General features: G+C 51.1%; 5 protein-coding genes and 1 pseudogene across 6 annotated transcripts; 5 read left to right on the top strand and 1 right to left on the bottom strand.

The window, feature by feature from the left end:
* Positions 1-3,025: 3,025 nt before the first annotated feature.
* Positions 3,026-5,143, top strand: BO83DRAFT_309404 (protein phosphatase regulator GAC1; the record flags this gene model as incomplete). The annotated part of the gene is made up of 1 exon (XM_025527397.1): positions 3,026-5,143. The coding sequence occupies one exon, from the start codon at positions 3,026-3,028 to the stop codon at positions 5,141-5,143; it is 2,118 nt and encodes a 705-aa protein (XP_025389513.1).
* A 1,649-nt stretch (positions 5,144-6,792) lies between these two features.
* On the top strand, positions 6,793-7,092 carry BO83DRAFT_309165 (histone H4; the record flags this gene model as incomplete). Its single annotated transcript, XM_025527391.1, has 1 exon — positions 6,793-7,092. A coding segment is annotated over one exon (300 nt), but the record flags the coding sequence as incomplete, so codon positions are not given.
* A 567-nt stretch (positions 7,093-7,659) lies between these two features.
* Positions 7,660-12,857, top strand: BO83DRAFT_406999 (uncharacterized protein). The gene is made up of 8 exons (XM_025533922.1): positions 7,660-7,975; positions 8,069-9,362; positions 9,703-9,773; positions 10,023-10,210; positions 10,238-10,306; positions 10,337-10,409; positions 10,449-10,591; positions 10,616-12,857. Exons 1-8 carry the CDS (start codon positions 7,940-7,942, stop codon positions 12,801-12,803), a joined length of 4,062 nt encoding a protein of 1,353 aa, XP_025389511.1. The 5' UTR covers positions 7,660-7,939; the 3' UTR covers positions 12,804-12,857.
* A 442-nt stretch (positions 12,858-13,299) lies between these two features.
* On the bottom strand, positions 13,300-15,272 carry BO83DRAFT_376989 (Annexin). The gene is made up of 2 exons (XM_025530878.1): positions 14,898-15,272; positions 13,300-14,833 (listed from the first exon to the last, which is right to left on the bottom strand). The coding sequence occupies exons 1-2, from the start codon at positions 14,914-14,916 to the stop codon at positions 13,545-13,547; spliced, it is 1,308 nt and encodes a 435-aa protein (XP_025389510.1). The 5' UTR covers positions 14,917-15,272; the 3' UTR covers positions 13,300-13,544.
* On the top strand, positions 15,209-15,274 carry BO83DRAFT_t123 (annotated as a pseudogene). The gene has a single exon. The product of its transcript is annotated as a tRNA-OTHER (tRNA).
* Positions 15,275-15,367: 93 nt separating this feature from the next.
* BO83DRAFT_376988 (U2-type spliceosomal complex subunit CWC24) lies at positions 15,368-17,006 on the top strand. Its single transcript, XM_025530877.1, has 3 exons — positions 15,368-15,665; positions 15,780-16,394; positions 16,487-17,006. The coding sequence occupies exons 2-3, from the start codon at positions 15,799-15,801 to the stop codon at positions 16,914-16,916; spliced, it is 1,026 nt and encodes a 341-aa protein (XP_025389509.1). The 5' UTR covers positions 15,368-15,665; positions 15,780-15,798; the 3' UTR covers positions 16,917-17,006.
* The last annotated feature ends 807 nt before the right edge of the window (positions 17,007-17,813 follow it).

Below are 17,813 nucleotides of genomic sequence, written 5' to 3'. Positions count from 1 at the left end.
GTAGGTTGCGCATCAGTCAATAAACCCACTGGATTCTCAGGCGAGGTTATAATTATAATCGTACTAACTTAAACCCACTAGTCAACCAACGTAGGTTATTATATCGTCAGATTACTTTATGTCAGACATATTCAGTGGAGTTGGACTGGTTAGTCAATAGACCGACCGATCGCAACCAACCAACAGATATGACTAACTGACAGAACTTGACTTCAGTACTAGCTGGATACTCCACTAGCCTCCCCAACATTTCCGCCTCTAGACCGTCCAGGCCCCCTTAGTGAAAAACCACTTCCGATCCCGTTGGTTGGGCGGTGGCAAATTTAGACTGGCGCTACGGGAGGGCCTGAAAGACTGGAAACATCCCGTAAGGTAGAAGGAATGGAGAGAAAAAGAAACCAGAGAATTTGGATGAAGAAAAGAGGAAGAACAGTGGGTGAGAGGGAGAAAGAAAGCTGGGGGTGGGGACCATGGTTGCCATACGTAAAACCGCACGGTCGGACGTACCTAGACTCACTACTACTGACTAGTCGTCTACTTTTACTGCTGAACATGTTCGGTCGGGGACGGCTTCAGGACCAAACTTGGCTTATCGGTGAGATAGCTACTTCCATGGAACAGATCAAGTCAACTAATCATCTCCTGATAAGAAGACAGATCCTCCGGAAAGGATCACCAGCGGCTACTACGTAGTAGAGATGGGGTCTGTCTCAAGTGTATAGATAGTATATGAGGGAATGCCGGAGTGGAAAGGAAAAAGTAATGAAAAAAAAATAAATTTGTTTAATAAATGGTATCATAAAGGAGGTGATGGATTTGTATGGCGACATCAAGGGAAAAGACCGGAAGGATGCACGTATGCCTTGATCCTGAGCATTCCTAGTGAGCACGTACATCATACTAAAGTAGCACATACATCGTTACACACATACCGACAGAGACAAAGTGGACTGGAATACTCCGGACATGCAGCCTTGAAGATCACCTGGCCTCCACCTTGAGCCACATGTACTGTGGACTGATTAGGTGCTTTTCCATCATTCTATCTCATCTATAGCATGGGTCTGTGTCTTATCTATGCAAAACAATCCATGGTTGTTCTACTACGATGGTAGCATTCATTGATATTGATTGTCCTCTTTTTCTCTCCTCCATGAGGCCCAAGGAGAGAATATGATAGGAAGATAAGCAGCCAATGATGCCATCCGGGTCCAAGGTACCGGACGGACAAGAATGCGATCGGGGAGGCGAAAAAGCCGGGCAGGGTTTCAATTTTTCAACTCAGTCAATCAGACAACCACCACCCTCCATGATGGAACCAATTTGCTACCAGACAGTTCGACATACGACACTTTCTACAGGCAGGACCGAGATATCGCTTTACCAAGGACCCACCGGGCCGGAACGCACTGACTGGCCGGCGAGGGATCGTCTCCAGTCCCAGACCGTTCGATCGCCTATTTTAAGTTGGTTAGTAGCGTCCCAGCACCCGTATTTACCGCTAATACCACCTCCGCCCGCCGCCATCATCATCCTCTCATTGCCCTCCGTCCTGTTCCGGGTACGGCGGCAACGCGGCAGGGAATCTTCTTCTTCTGCTTGTCTCTTTTTTCTTTCCAACGGTCGTCATCACGAAACATTCCCCCCCTTCTCATCCCTCCCTAACTGAAGCATGAAAGACAAGAGAAATACAAGAGGGGGGTCAATCTCTGATAACAAAATAAATAAATCAAATAAATTAAAACACAGAATTAAATAGATAAATATAAGGGAAAAAAAAGGAAATAAATGAAGGTGAACAGACCTCTTCCCCCTTCACCAAACAGGTATTATTCATTTCACCTTCAGGGGAAAAGCAAGTAGAAAGTGACGGAGAGGGGAAATCCGAGCAGTGGATTTTCCCTTCTGTTTCTTTGCCCCTCCCTGGCTGAAGGTTACCAACTTTACCAGGACGTACCGTATTTTCCTTGCCTTCGATCACTCTTGACGTCCGAGCTCCCTTATCAATATCATTCCTGAGAGGTTCTTTTCCTTTGGGATTATTTTTATTTTTCTTTTCCAACTTCCATGCTTATTTCTCTTTTGGATTTTTCTTTTTCTTCTTTTTTTTCCTCTTTCAAATTAATTAATTTTTTTCTTTCTTTCCCCGTCAAGTGCGGCTTACCCTAATATTTTGCTCTCTTCTCCACTCCGTCACCTTCTCATATACTCCATTACCCATCCATCCATCGCCCGTTTCTCTTTCGATTCACCACGAACTTCTTTGTATCTAATTCCTCTTCACTGTGCTGAAAAGTACTCCCTGCTCGGCTGTTCGATACACTGCCCAGCTTCTTATTTGTCTTCTCTGTTCCTCCTATTTTTTTTTATTTCATGTTTGTAGTTTCTTCCACGTTCAGTTCATACTAGATGTCGAGTCCGCAAGGTGAGTGTATTCGTCGAGTCGACCTCGTGCTTTTCTTTCGTGAATCCCCCTTATCGCATGGCTACTATTCTTCCCCAAACTGCCCCCAATGCATATCTCAGCGATGATTTATGTGTCTGGGATCTTGATCGTTGCTCTCATCTGTGCCACTGCCCGAGATCTCTTGTCTCGTAACACCCTGTTGGCTGCATCCGCCCTCCGCCCCCGGCTTTGCCTCCAACGCTCCTTCTGATACCTTGGAACACCCTGACCTTCCAGTCACACCACTTTCCTCTCCTTCTTTTGCCGACCGTCTGGCATGATTTGTAACATCGGCCCTCCATCTTCCCTTTTCTTGATATGATCGCCCATGTGGAGGCAATGCTGCTGCTGCTGCTGCTGCTCATCATCCTCGCCACTGTTTGATATCGTTTCCAGGCGCCGCCTCCACACACTGGCTAACGTGGGGAAACTAGAATATATCAACAGACGCCGTTTCTCAGGACCAGAAGCCTTCTGTTCATAAAGACCTTTCCTGAAACGAGCTTCACCACCCTGTCGATCTTACTTTCCACCTCATTGCCCACTCTTGTGTCTGCTTACACAAGCACTCCCGGCCGGATGCCATACACTGCGCCGTTGAAGACGTCGCCTTCTGCGCAGCACATTGAACACTCTGAACTCACTCCACAATCCTGTCCTAGCTCTCCCACCGCTGTCGTCTCTCACCATCAACGCCAGCATCTGCCTCGCTCGTATTCTTCCACCTCATATGTGCGAAGGCACCGACGAAGCCCTTCAAGTAGCAAGGTCTTTGTCTTTCCAGAGCCCGAAGGTCATATCAAAGTGGATCATGTCAACGACCCTCATGCCAGTATTCGAACGTCGCCGCCTCCCATAAGTGATGCTGTCATCCCTCCTGGGGCTTTGATCTCACCTCCTGAATCTGCCAACAATTCAAGTGATGAAGAGGTGTCATACCCATCCCAGGACGGGCTCCAGCTGAAGAAATTGGAGGCTGCTGTGAGGTCCATTGAGCAGAGGCGAGTGTCCTCACCGGAGAGACAGCTGTCGGAGGTGCAGTCCTCATCGAGCATGGCAGCCATTGCTGGTGGCCCTGTTCAACCTCCACGGCCGCCCCTCTCCAGAGAGGCCCGCAAGATATCCCACTCTCGATCGGTTACAGAAACCTCAATTGACCGCAGACAAGAGGAGGCTTTGACTAGCTCTCCAGAAGAAAGTGACAGAGATGACGAGCCCCCGGTCAGGCACCCTATGGTCCGCAAGAAGTCCGGGGAACTGGTGAGGCCAGCTCTTCGCCCACCTTCGGCTCGGCGGCGCCCATCTAGCATGCCGGGGACTCCAACTTACGCAAAGGCGGTTCACTTCGACGCTCAGCTGGAACATATCCGTCATTTCCTGCAATTGGATAAGCCTCAAGCCGTAAGTGCAGACACTTCGCCAGTGGAAGACTATGACGCAGCAGAGGAGTTTCCGTTCAAGAAGGGTCATCGGGACATGCCCGCTTTTGAATGGGAGCTTGGTCTGTCGAACTTTCCTAAAGACAGCCCTTCTCGGGCTAAGCAGCGCGTTCGATTGGAACGCCTGCACTTGTCTTCGGATAAAAACACCATGATCGGCGTCGTTGGGGTTGCCAACCTGGCTTTCCACAAGCACGTTGCTGCTCGGTTTACTCTCGATCATTGGAAGACTGTTTCTGAAGTCTCAGCCGAGTACAATGATGACTCCCGACGGAAGCCTACTCAGGATGGCTATGACAGGTTTGCTTTCAGCATCCGGCTGGATGACCAAGCAAATTTGGAGAGGAAAACCATGTTCGTGTGCATTCGCTACAATGTCGCTGGAGAGGAGTACTGGGACAACAACAACTCACAAAATTACCAAGTCAACTTTCGCAGGGTACAAAAGGAAATGCCCCAGGCCCGTGCTCCTCCCTCCGCACGTCCTCGTACGAATTTGCCTAGGAGCAGGAGCTTTGCTGGATCCAACAGCCGCCCACACTCAATGCCGCCTTCATTTGATGCCTTGTCTGAGATGGACAAGTACATCTCGTTCGGCAACCCACCAACGAATGGCAAGAAGGAACATTTGGGTGATGATGATCCGCATGATGTTGAACTGGTGGCTCCGATACGTCGCGATAAGCAGAACCATCAGGTCTTTGGAAATCGTTACGATTTCGGAGCCTCCTTGTCGGCAGCCATGCGGACCAAACCTACTCACGATCGCACGACATTGACAGCTCGAGCAAAATCGAAACTTCCGTCGCATGGTAGTCACGGCCACTCGTCGGAACGGAAAGCAAGCCACAAGGAGGAGAACGCGCCTTTGCCTAGCAGAGGTAGCCAGCAACCAGGGTCCTCAGACCACCACAAACCCTCTACCATCGTTTCTGGCAAGCCGCATCGCGAGTCGTCGGTGTATAAAGAGTTGGTTGATAAATACTGCTTCTTCGGATCCGGATCGATGAATTACCCAAGTGGTGCAGTTGGTCCCGTCACGGGAAGTCCGGACTATGAAAGCCGGACGGGGTCTGGTAGCAGTTCCAGCTCGGTGTCTCCCTGTTCATCTCCTCCCATGGATGGGGTTTATGGTGGTGATTCTCGACACTCCCCTGCCGCTCCGTCGTCACCGAACCATATCGGATATCCATATCTTCAGCCTATGCAAAACAGTTTTATGAAGGATACGCAGACACCTGCTATCATCCAAGGATGAACGAAGATGCATAAGCGCTTTAGACCCCGCCGCCTACGAGATCACAACGCGAACGTCCTTTGCTTTCTACATGTCTCTGTGTCCCTCCGTCGATGGAAGACACGAATTTTTTTTTTTTTTTTTTTTCCCTCTTTCTCTTTTTACCCCAGTGGGGATAAGCTTTCCGAAGGCTATCAAGCATGACTTGAAACTCTTAAACGACAGTGCAGTTGTCAACCCGACCTGCTCACCTGGTGTCCCTGAAGCCGCCTCGTTCCCATCTTCGACTCGACTTTTGTTGATGCGTCCGCCTAAGTATCTACGGGGATCCTTTGCGATGTATTATAAACCGCGGGATCTGACGTTATGCTGGGAGGTGCATGTTTTCTACCTATACAACACAGGGGGGCTTTTTCCAATACATTGGGGCGCGGCTACGATTTTGCTACAGTAACGATTACGATTTGATGTCTTGTATCTTTCCTTTGCAGTTATTTTTGTCAGTTATTTACCGGGGCTACCTTTGCTGAGTGGATGGGATGCATGGGAGGTTCCTGCGCAGCATTTCAAGGGAAGCGAGGAGGCGAAGCAAGGAAAAGTGTTCGCATTGAAGTGGTCTAACGCATTTGCATCGTTGTCTTTCGTCATCTACCTCCGTCCATGATGAGCTTCTGTATGGTGTTCGGAGCATGAATCATTCTGTTTCCTGTACCTTATGTCTTAATTCTTCCTCTACGCTCATGATTTCTCCAAGTTTTGCTAAGGGTGGGTGGTGCATGGGTTCTCATTTTTATTCGAATTGCTGTGCTCCAGGGAGGGCTCGTGAAGCGTGTGTAGCTGCTATCCAGATTATGCAATGGTACACAATACAATTGATTAGATTGCGAGGGATGCAAGTTTGCCACCGATGTAGAGAGTTGACTTTTGTATGTAGTACAGCGTATAGTGGTGAGGAAGTGACATCCGGCCGCCAAGTCTCACGTGACGGACCCGCCGCCTTACGGCCTGAGCCGCGCGGGCAGCAGCAGAAGTTGGTCCCCAGCGGGAACAGCGCCAACCCGCAACCCGCAAAATCACCACCTCGAAAGCGGTCGTTCATAACGCCCTTTTTTACCCCCGCGGCCCGCCAATCAGGCTTCTCCATTGCTTTTGACCCTTCCAGATCACACTCTGGGGCTTAGTCATTCACTCCAAGGGGCAAAGCAGCGAGATCACGCTCTCGCTTGCCGCCCGCACCGCGAAACCTATATAAACCGGTGGCTCCTCCGTCTCCGCCACCTTCTTTCGCTCTCTCTCGACTCTTTTCTTCCTCTCAGCGACCGGCCCGCAACGCATCACGCCAAACCACCCACCACTTTTCATCAACCTTCCATCTCATACTTCTTCCACTCAATTAATCTCATCTCAGCAATATGACTGGACGTAAGTATTTTATCTTCTTTTCTTGCTTCAGCTATTAGTTCCTGGTCGTTCCCTACTCTCGGGTTGGGATGGTGGTGATGATCTTGGATGATCTTTGATGATGCACCCCTGGCAACACGTGACCGCGTACCTGTCACGCCCACGCGTCGTGTCCAAGAATCCATCTGATCTTCACTCCACCCTCACATACCTAACTTCCTTAATCAAACAAAGTATCACTCAACATGTACTAATCTTCTCTCACAGGCGGAAAAGGAGGCAAGGGTCTCGGCAAGGGTGGCGCCAAGCGTCACCGTAAGATCTTGCGTGACAACATCCAGGGTATCACTAAGCCCGCTATCCGCCGTCTCGCTCGCCGTGGTGGTGTCAAGCGTATCTCCGCCATGATCTACGAAGAGACCCGTGGTGTCCTCAAGTCCTTCCTCGAGTCCGTCATCCGTGATGCCGTCACCTACACTGAGCACGCCAAGCGCAAGACCGTCACCTCCCTCGACGTTGTCTACGCCCTCAAGCGCCAGGGCCGCACCCTGTACGGTTTCGGTGGTTAAATTGTCTTCAACCACTCGGCAGGGATCACTGCTTTGGTGTTTGTCGTCTCTCTGGTTGTGGACCTTCGACTGGATTGTAGACTAGACCGGCAGGATCCGCCGTACATTCTGTTTCTGATTTTTGGGGGCTATTTCTTTTGACTCGTTACGGTATTGGGGTTTGGGATAACTGGGGTTCTTTTTTCTACAATTGGAATGGATTATGTCCACGGGTTTGATACTCTTACAACTTGCTTATTTCTTGTTAATGGGATCGGATGGATGGATTCGAAATTATTGTATCTAGACGGCCGTTCAGGGCTTGATGGACGAAATATCACGTGAATGATATCGTTGATACTTAATTTTGATATCTGCTTTTTCAGCCGTAATATGTCTATATAGCACAGACATCGTATTTAGAAATCTTCCCCCTACGAAATTGTTCTGGAATCTGTAGGAAGAAAATCACCCGATCACATGCACCCCCGCACAGGCCACCTCCCACATGACGTAAGGGCCTGGAAGCATGCGGTAGCACAGAAAGAGAGAACTTACCTCGGTCGGCACAAGCACCCATCACATCATATCATATATCATGTACCTGCCTGCCTACTACCTACTAGTTAGTACTTAGGCAATGTGCAAGACTGGTGGTCTGATGCAACACACGACATGCATCTTCTAGCTAGTCGTTCACCATTGAATGTCCTGTCGGTTCAGTCACTTGACTAAATAACCGTCAATCTGCACATTCCTCGTAGATCATCTTTTCTCTCTCTCTTTCTCCCTCCCTCATTTCTCGTCTATCTTCTCTGAAACACAGTCACTATCTACTTGGAGATTCCTTGGGCCGAGTAGAATCAATATGTCGGAGTACAAGGTGGAGTATGATTCGGAGCTGGTAAGGTCATTGAGTGATGTCATTAATGATTTTTCTATTCTTCAGGGGATGAACGAGATATGAAGAATACTAACGAGAATATTGATATGAAAGGATTCCTTCCAGCTCTACCACCGCTACGAAGAACCCCAACCGAACCTCGACTGGAAGCGCGCCGCTCTCAGCGGGCCCGCACTTCCAGCGCTGGGCAATGCCGTCGCGGGAGCAGTCGGCTCCGCGCTCTCGAACGTCGCGACGTATCCGTTGAGTTTGATCGTTGCCCGCTTGCAAACGCAGAAGGTGAGAAGGGGTACAAAGTCGGAGAAATCAGCGTCGGACGCCGAATATACCAGCGTCCTCGATGCAGCACGCAAAATCTACGCCGAGGAAGGAATCGCCAGTTTCTACACGGGTCTAGCACAGGATACGATAAAGTCTGTTGCGGATTCGTTTCTCTTCTTCCTTGCGTACGAGTTCTTTCGGCAGCGGAGGATACGCGCCCGGTTTGGGAATACGCGCCGCAGCAAACATACTGTTTTACCGGTGCTGGATGAGTTAGCGGTGGGTGTTTTGGCGGGGGCGTTTGCCAAGCTGTTTACGACGCCGTTGGCGAATATTGTGGCGAGGAAGCAGACGGCTAAGGATGTTGGTGGTGGGAGTACGAAGGAGATTGCGGCGCGGATTAGGGCTGAGAAGGGATTACGGGGGTTCTGGTCGGGGTATTCGGCTTCGTTGATACTCACGCTGAATCCGTCGATTACGTTCTTTCTGAATGCTGTGTTGAAGTATGCGTTGCTGCCGAGGAGTCAGCGACAGAAGAGACCGTCTGCTGTGGCGACGTTTTTCTTGGCGGCCGTTAGCAAGTCGATTGCTTCGTCGGTAACTTATCCGTTTTCGATGGCGAAAACGCGGGCGCAAGTTGCGGGGAGTCAGATTACGGTGGGAGCTGATGGGGAGAAGAAGAAGGAGGATGAAGGGGTGTCGTTGATGCCGGCGATTGTTAGTAATGTGGCTGCGATTGCGCGCACTGAGGGCGTTGCTGCGCTTTATGCTGGACTTCCTGGGGAGGTGCTCAAGGGGTTCTTTTCACATGGGTTTACGATGCTCGCGAAGGATGCAGTGTATTCGGCGATTGTGAAGAGTTATTATCTGCTGCTCCTTGCGCTTCGGAGGTATCCTACCCCAGAGGAACTGCTTCAGCGGGCTCGCGAACAGGCGGAGGAGTTTGCTGATGCTGCACGTGAGGGTGCTCGTGATTTGGCTGAGAGAACACGGAGTGGCACGGAAGAAGTCCTGAGTCACCAGGCTGGGGGTGTGACGGTGGATATGACTTCCAGTGAATTGGCGGATTCGAACGAGACGGCGGAGATGGTGGGAGATTATGTCGAGGATGATGGCAGTGCGAAGAGTCTGTATCATTGGTTTTGGGAGAAGGAGGGATATGGCAAGGACTGAGTGAGAAGCAGAATAGTCGTGTATCTTGTTACATTAGTATTTAGCGATCAGTTACTGAGTATTGTTGTAGAATGATAACTAGTATGGGTAATGAATGAATGAACTTGGTTTCTTCAGTGGATCCGAGCCGCGATCGACCCGCGGGACGCCCGATCGATTGATTCGCTCTCCAACCACCGCCTGTTTACTCGCCCTGTCAATTACCTTTTACTCCTACTTCTGTTCATCTCTTTCTCTTCCTTTCCTCCCTTTATGACACCAACACATCTATCTAACTTCTCTTCTCCAACCAGCATACCCCATGTCGACCGACCCCCATCCCGGTCCCGGTCTAGGGGACCTGGAGAAAGAACTGACCTGCTCGGTAAGTAAATCCATCATCCATCCAGAAAGTAGTGATGGGGGGAGAAGATGTGCGGAATGCGGTCTGCGACTCCCCCGCCTACGAAATATCTCACCGTCCCTTGCTTCGCCTTGATCGACTAGCGAAATAACTGGCCGGAAATTATTCCCAGTAGATGCTAGACAGACCAGAAGCAGCAAGACGAATCCTCGGAATGTTTTTGTGCATTTTATTAAAGTTCACCGGCTAACTCTCCCCCTCCGACCCCAGATCTGCACGGATCTGCTGTACCAGCCTCTCACCCTCCTCGACTGCCTGCACACCTTCTGCGGCTCCTGTCTCAAAGAATGGTTCTCTGCACAAGCCTCCCGCGCCCGGTCGTCATCTTCCGTCCGGTTCACTTGTCCGTCTTGTCGCGCGGTGGTCCGCGAAACCCGCCCTAATGCTACCGTTACTACGTTACTGGATATGGTCCTGGCGGCGAGTCCCGACCGGGATAAGTCGGCGGAGGAGAAGGAGGAGATTGCGCAGAGATACAAACATGGTGATTCGGTGTTCCCTGTTTTGTCGTCGGCGGATCGGAGGGGTGATGTTTCGGACGATGAGGATCGGAGGTTGTTGGAGGAGGTAAGGGAATTGAGTTTGCAGGAAAGTCGGGTCCGGTCGAGTAATACTAGTGCTACTACTGGTCATCAGTCGAGGCAGTCGTCGCGGACTCGTCGCACGGAATCGAGTGCTGAGGTGGATGGGGCGCGACAACGACGGCGAGAAGAGGAGCGTGCTGCGCGGCGACGGCAGGGGGAGACTGCTGCGGAGCGCAATAGACGCATAGAGCATCAGTCGAGTTTGCGGTCTTTGTTGAGTTTGTCGGATACCGAGACGATACAGGATCAGATTCTACGGCAGATTTTGGAGGAGGGGCTGCTGGATGATATCGACTTCGATAATCTGGGTCCGGCGCAGGAAGAGGAGCTTAGTGAGCGCATCGCTGATGCGTATCGTCGGAGGCATAGATTGCGCTCTCGCTCGCAGCAACGGTTGGAGGCGCGGGAGACGAATCAGACGTCGTCACGGGCTCGGGCTCGCTCGCATTCTACGCAGAGACCACGGGAAATTCCTACGCAAAATGAGACTAGCCGGAATCCTCCTGTGTCGAGACCGCATCTACTAGATCCGCTCGTGGCGCGAAATGGGAACCCGGGTCATCAGAGGCGGTTGTCGGATCAGGGAAGCAGCCGTCGGCGAACGTCACCGGTGCCTGCGAATCCTGCTTCTTCGTCGGAGGTCACGCTGAGGCCTGCAGCGCGATCGTCTAGTGACGTGGTTACTGACCGTCCCCGAAATTCGCAGGCTGCCCGAGTCAGAACGGAATCGTCGCCGCGCTCTCGACGTGCCACGGCATCTGAGCAGAGCACACCGAACATCTGGGTGGAAGGAGCCAGGGAACGTGCCATCCGACGAGCTCCTGGTAGATTATCCATCGATTCACCACGGGTGGTTGCAGCTCCTGAGCAGAATACACACACCGGTTCCTGGCCAGCGAGTCCGGGAATGGTTGTGCCTGCGAGCAGTTCCTTGGTAGCAGAGGTGGGAGGAACAGGCAGATCAGAGGCGCGATCTCGACCATCTTCGTCCCGGTCCAATGCGCCTCGCTCTGCCATCATGTTCAGCGAACCGTCTATTTCATGCAATCGATGTGGCAAGGAGAAGATACAATACGATTTACACAAGAAATGTCCCAAATGCAATGATGGCGGTTACCACCTGTGCTTGAGATGCTATCGCACCGGCGAAGGGTGTCTCGAATGGGCAGGCTTCGCCAAATCCGCAGAAGCGGACTTTGAACGTATTATCGCTTGTTCAAGTGGCCATCCCTCGCCACTTCGCAGCAGCTCCCAGCAGCATATCCTGCAATCGTGCAAGTACCGTCGGGCACCAGACATTGCCTACCGTCCCGACCGAGACGGACGAGTTATGACCACCGACGACCCAGCCCAAAGACTCACAACCGGCTTCTTCTGCGACAGCTGCCAATCCCCAGCAAACGACTGCTACTGGAAGTGCGACCAATGCAACGAAGGCGACTGGGGCTTCTGCAACCGCTGCGTGAACCAAGGACGATGCTGCACCCATGCCCTCCTTCCCATCTGCCGCATACCACCCGACAGCAACTCAACTCCAACCGCAACCGCAACCGCAACCACAACCGACAACACGCCCTCCCCATCACTCGAAACATACAAGATCCTCTCCATCGCAACGAACTGCGACATCTGCACGCACCCCATCCCCGACTCCACCCCCCGCTTCCACTGCCTCCAATGCAACAACGGCGACTACGACATCTGCACCAACTGCTACCTCCGTCTCGTGGCCATCGGCAAAATCCGTAAAGAAAACGGCCACAACGGCTGGCGCCGCTGCCTGAAAGGCCACCGCATGGCCGTGATCGGCTTCGAAGACCACGAAGAAGGCCAACGCCGCGTCATCCTCCGCGACCTCGTAGGCGGCCGTGCCCTCAACGACGACCACCTCATCCAGCCCTCCTCTCCAACCGCCTCCCCAATCACCACCATCTCCACTTCCAACTCCACCATCGCCTCCCCCGAAGTCGGCTCCGGCGATTGGAGCTGGAAAGAGGGCTCCGAGCGCCGCAAAAAGGCCTCTCGGATTAGACCTTGGACTATCGGTGACCGTGACCGTGATCGTGACCGCTCCTCCGAACCAAACACACCCACCACCATCACCACATCTTCCCCCTTCACTATATCCAGCTCAGCTATATCCTCACAAATCTCATCCTCAACAAATTCTACGACAACGACAAATGGTACCCGCCGCTATCCACCCGACGGCGGCGTCGGCTTAGTCGTCCATGCCCTGTGGTCATGGTACCCCGAAGACGGAGTCAAAGACGAATTGATGTTCCCCCGCGGAGCGGAAATCACCGAAGCAGAGAATATCAATGATGATTGGTACTGGGGGTGTTATGCGGGATTGACGGGGTTGTTTCCGGGGGCCCATGTGTTTGTTGCGGGAGAGGTGGTTTGATTGATGATTATGATAACGGTGGTTGTGGTGATGATGATGATGGTGGCAGTTCCGGTTTAGTTTATGCTGTTGATTGAATTTGTCCTTTGTCCTTCTTTCTTTCTTTCTTTCTTTCTTTCTTTTTTTTTTTTTTTTTTTTTTTTTTTTTTTTTTTTTTTTGGGTGATTTATATACGGTTTCACTAACTGATTGATGATGGTATGTTTTATGACTTTATGTTTGTATGTAGTATAGGTCGGTACTTTTTTATGATGAATGAATGAATGAATGAACGCATAGGTCAATGATTAAGGAATAAGGTATGAGGTAGTAGTGCTTTTGTGCATGCTCTGAGTAGATGCATTGGCTTGGATGTATGTATCTTTCTGATTTATCTGAGAGGTTTGTGTGTTTGGCATAGAACTTATCTTGTCCTTTTCGTGTGATTTTCGTGTGAGGCATTAAGATACAGATCGAACATAAGAGTTGATGATAGGTCAGGTTCACAGATTTCAATCAATCTTGATGGTCTCATTGATGGAAAGAAATAGCTAAGTAGGATTAACCCGCGTTGATGATAATCATCGCAATTCAGTAAACTAAATAAAGACAATGAGAGGTAGCCATCCAGCCCAGTCTATCATCGCCCATAACGATAATGCACAAACAGACCCAGCCGCACCATACCATACCCTGCCCAGTCATAAAAGTCATGAGGCTATTTCGTCGAGTAAACATTAAGAAAAGCGATAGCAAGTACGGCTACTGCAATAAAGCAACCATTAATCGCTGGTAATCACCGCTGGTCTCCCCCCTGACCCGCTCGATAAGATCTTTCTGGAACCGATGGTGATATGCCCGTTTCACCTGATCCAAATGCCCAGGCGCCCAGTGTAGGCGGACCACTCTTGTCACCAATTTCTCGTCCTTGGTTCCCATTCCCTTCATGCAGTCTTCGAGCTGCTCAGCGTCGTGCATGGCCGGATCCAACGCAGCTCCGAGCATATGCAGCAGTGCATCCTTCATGTGTCCGGAGAACTCCTTCTCGATGTGCTTGGTCAACTGAATATTGTAACGAGCATAGAACGCATGATTGAGGGCACGGAGCTCGTTATCCGAGGCCCTGGCTATGATACCACATACTTCATCAACGTTGTTGACCATGCGCGCCGCCGTTGCTTGGTGAAGGGACTTGGCTTCTGCTTCGATGAGTTGCGGGTCTAATGGGGCGGATTCCTCGTGTCGAGTGGCGCGAAGTACCAGGGTAAACAAGTTCCGGGTTTTGAATGACAAGTCACCTTCAACGTCCTTTTCGAGAGCGCGGTGGTATGTCTGGTGGTAAGCGGCCTTTATGGCGTTCAGATCAGCATTAGACCGGGATAGAAGGATGTCGTTGAGAAGCCATTCCTTCGTCCCAATGCCTTCGACAGCTTCCCTGGCGCAGACCACATCGTACTGCAACGGGCCATCAATGATAGCTAGAAGACCCCGACGAAAGTAGCCGCTTGTCTCGCCTTTGACATCCTTGTAGAGATCTCGACGGATGTGGTGTGTGTAGGTGGATCGTACGGCGGCCATTTGGAGAGGGTCTAGCTTGGCGAGGACCTGAATCAGAGTCTTCTCGTCTGTCCCGAAGCCTTTCATTGCGCGACGGAGCTGATCGGCTTGGGGTCGGAAGTCCCCGTTTGCTTGCTGACCTCGAACGTAGCCCAATGATGGCACAGACGCAAGCGGAGGATAAGATTGAGGGTGTGGTGGCAAGGGAGGTGCCGCACCGAACGATCCATGAGGCATGCCCTGTGGAGGAGGCAAGCCTTGCGGATATCCTTGTGGACCCCCGTGGTACATATCTGGTCGACCTGGAGGAGCGCCTTGCGGGGTATGAGGGTATGGGGGTTGATTCGGATGTGGAGCGCCGTAGGGAGGGTAGCCAGGCTGGTTCGGGTAAGGCGGAGAGGCCATGTGGTGCTGGTTCTGAGGAGGAAATGGCGATGGGTTCTGTTGTTGACCGTAGCCCTGAGGCGGGCCGGTGAATTGAGGATATGGAGGGTCTGTGATGAAGCGCTTGATCAGCATGATGCAGGAACGCGGGGACAATTGTGGGGTATCACATACGGTTCTGATGGGGATACATGATGGTATAGGAATAGAGGAGAATCTATCTTTTGTTAAGAAGGAAGAGGAGGCTTCAGGGAGAAGAGAGAGCCAGGGTATTTATTCCGCGAACAGAGGCGGAGCGAAGTCATGATGAGCACCGCCTCTTTGAAGATCCCCAGTTTGGGGAACCGTGGGATCGGAAGAGTTTAGCAGGATCCACCAAGTACTAATGTCAAGCAGGCAGGGACTACCCTAGTTTGATATGCTACTCATACACTTTGAGTGCTCTGGTTGGGCATGCGGCAGTAACACCGATTTACCTTGGTTGTGCTCGATTGGTCCAGTGGTTAAGGCTACAACCCACGGGATCCTCGGTTCGATCCCGCGATCGAGCAAAACCTTTTAAGATTGCTTCCGTTTTGGTCCTTCATTGGGAGCAGGGTCATGATGATCGCAGCCAATTTTAGGCAACTGTCATAGAACTCCTTGGAGAATCTTCCATTCATCTGCAGTTCCAATCACCCGGCATTCGTCAAGTTTAAGCTGAAAACACATGATTCGCGCTTCACCACCAGTTCGGTGGCACCTGCCGTGGCGCAGCACAAGGCTGACGCACCTGCGCCATGACGCCGCGCATAAACTCTGTTGCAGACATTCACCGGGCAAACACGGTATTAGTGGATTTGGTCCTCGGTGTACATCATCCAATTTCATTCATTGATAATGAGAAGTTACTCAGGAAGTTTCGCGCGTCTTCTATGATGACATCAGCAGATGCATAATCACGTGAGCAACAACTTTATCTTATCATCACATGATCCGAGCGCATCCACGTTTATCGCGTTCTTGATGTGCTTGGTCATTTCTCATCTCGCATCAACTCACAGTTCCCCGTCGCAGACCCGTCGCTCATATCGCAATGGTTGAGACGACAAATGAGACAGCTGCGGCTGCAGCTGCAGCTGCAGATTCTCAACCCCCAGTTGTCACTTTCAAAAAGCGTGGCGCAAAGGCCAGTCAGAACATTCGCAAAAGACCAGCACCGCCTCCCGTATCGCAAGACGACGATTCTTCCGACTTTTCCTCCTCTGAAGACGAATCCGGTCACAGGATAAAGCGCAGAAAGAACAAGGGTGCGGGGGTCGTCTCTGCTTCATCCGCCACAACCAAGCCTGTCGATCGGGAACCTGCGACCACCGCCACCGGTGATGGCAAAGTCCAGCTTGCGGATACAAACGACGCCACAAAGCATGTGGACTGGTTCGACGAGGATTCTAAGGATGCGCGCTCGTCTAAAACTCAAGCTACCTCAAGTGAGCCGCAGATGCCGGATGGCACATATAAGGGACTGGCGAACCAGACGTCATTCATTAAGAAGAATCCGAATGCGCCAAACAGATCATTTGGACCGATCAAGGCGGCGACCAATATCCGTACCATAACGGTGACAGATTACTCCCCGGATGTGTGCAAGGATTACAAGCAGACTGGGTTCTGTGGTTTCGGCGATAATTGGTAAGTGTCTTCCTTACCCTCGACAGACCTATTTGCCACCTGATAGGGGGTCCTCTCTCTTCTTGAAACATATGCTAACAATTTTGGTATAGTAAGTTCCTCCACGATCGAAGCGACTACAAACAAGGATGGGAACTTGATCGAGAATGGGAGACCGTCACCAAGGGCAAGCAATTGAAGGGAACAGTGGTCGCGAGTGCCGACCGGACAACGACGGAGAACAAGGACGATGATGAAGAGGCTATGCTGGAAGACATTCCGTTCGCCTGTTTCATATGCAAGGGACCATACAGGGAGCCTATTGTCACGAAATGCGGTCATTACTTCTGCGAGCAGTGTGCTCTGCAAAGGTACAGGAAGGATCCAAGCTGTGCAGCCTGTGGATCCGCCACGAATGGATTATTCAGTACGGCTAAGAGATTGAAGAAGCTGCTAGAGAGGAAGAGGGAACTTGCGGCGAAGAGGAGACAGGAGGCTATTGAAGCCGGTGAAGAAGTGAGCGACGAGGAAGATGAAGAATGAGATGCATGTACATAATATCATTAGTAGGACGCTCAGGGAGCGCCTTTATCACTGACAGACACCTTCTGCAAAACTAGTGCTCTTGTGGACATTATGCTCCGTGTTGTGCCTCCATATATCGTAGGCTTGACACTCGGATTTAAATGCACGGGTGATCTTGATGGACCCGTTCACGGTGGTGCTCCCCCTTTACCAGTCTGACAAACTTCACTACGAAAAGTCGACGAAACACAATGCCTCGTATTTTGAGGCGAAGCCAAACGGATAAAAATATACCCGGAAGCTTTCAACTCCTGCTACTCGGTTCCATTGATATGTTCAGCCCAGCGTTGTGACTGTCTTTAGTAGGTTGACACCTGTATGCATGCGGAGCAGATAAGCAACACGTCAGCGAGCTGTCTCCCAAACGACGATGTGGCTTAGCCTCTAGATGTTTTCTCGAACAACAGTAGAATAAACTGATTATGTACATCAACCTTCCCAAGGCTGAGGCGATAGTGGGGGTGCCATACGTATGCTTTGATCCACTCCGAGGCGCTAATTGTGCCCTAAACGCTCTTATGGGGAACGTCGACCGAACCCGACGTGTGTGGCCACTTCTTGCTTCGGAAATCGGAATAATATCAGGCGTGAGTAATTGGGAGTTAATTGCGGACATGGTGGACTGAGAATGTATTCTAATTCATGACAACTTGTTCACCTCGGTGATCAATATTATCCACATTCAAATGAGCAGGCCCTGCCACAGCGCGGCTTGTCAGGAACCAACGTACCAAAAATATGGAGACTACGAACCCTAAACTTGGGTATTAGACGCCCCTCCCCCCCTTTCAATACCATGGATTCGACTTGTTTGACAGCCCCTGATAGGCAACATTGTTTACATTTCTTCCCCCC

This window comes from Aspergillus eucalypticola (genome assembly GCF_003184535.1).
Source record: "Aspergillus eucalypticola CBS 122712 chromosome Unknown BO83scaffold_8, whole genome shotgun sequence".
NCBI lineage: Eukaryota > Fungi > Ascomycota > Eurotiomycetes > Eurotiales > Aspergillaceae > Aspergillus > Aspergillus eucalypticola.
This window is presented reverse-complemented; position numbering and strand designations above follow the sequence as displayed.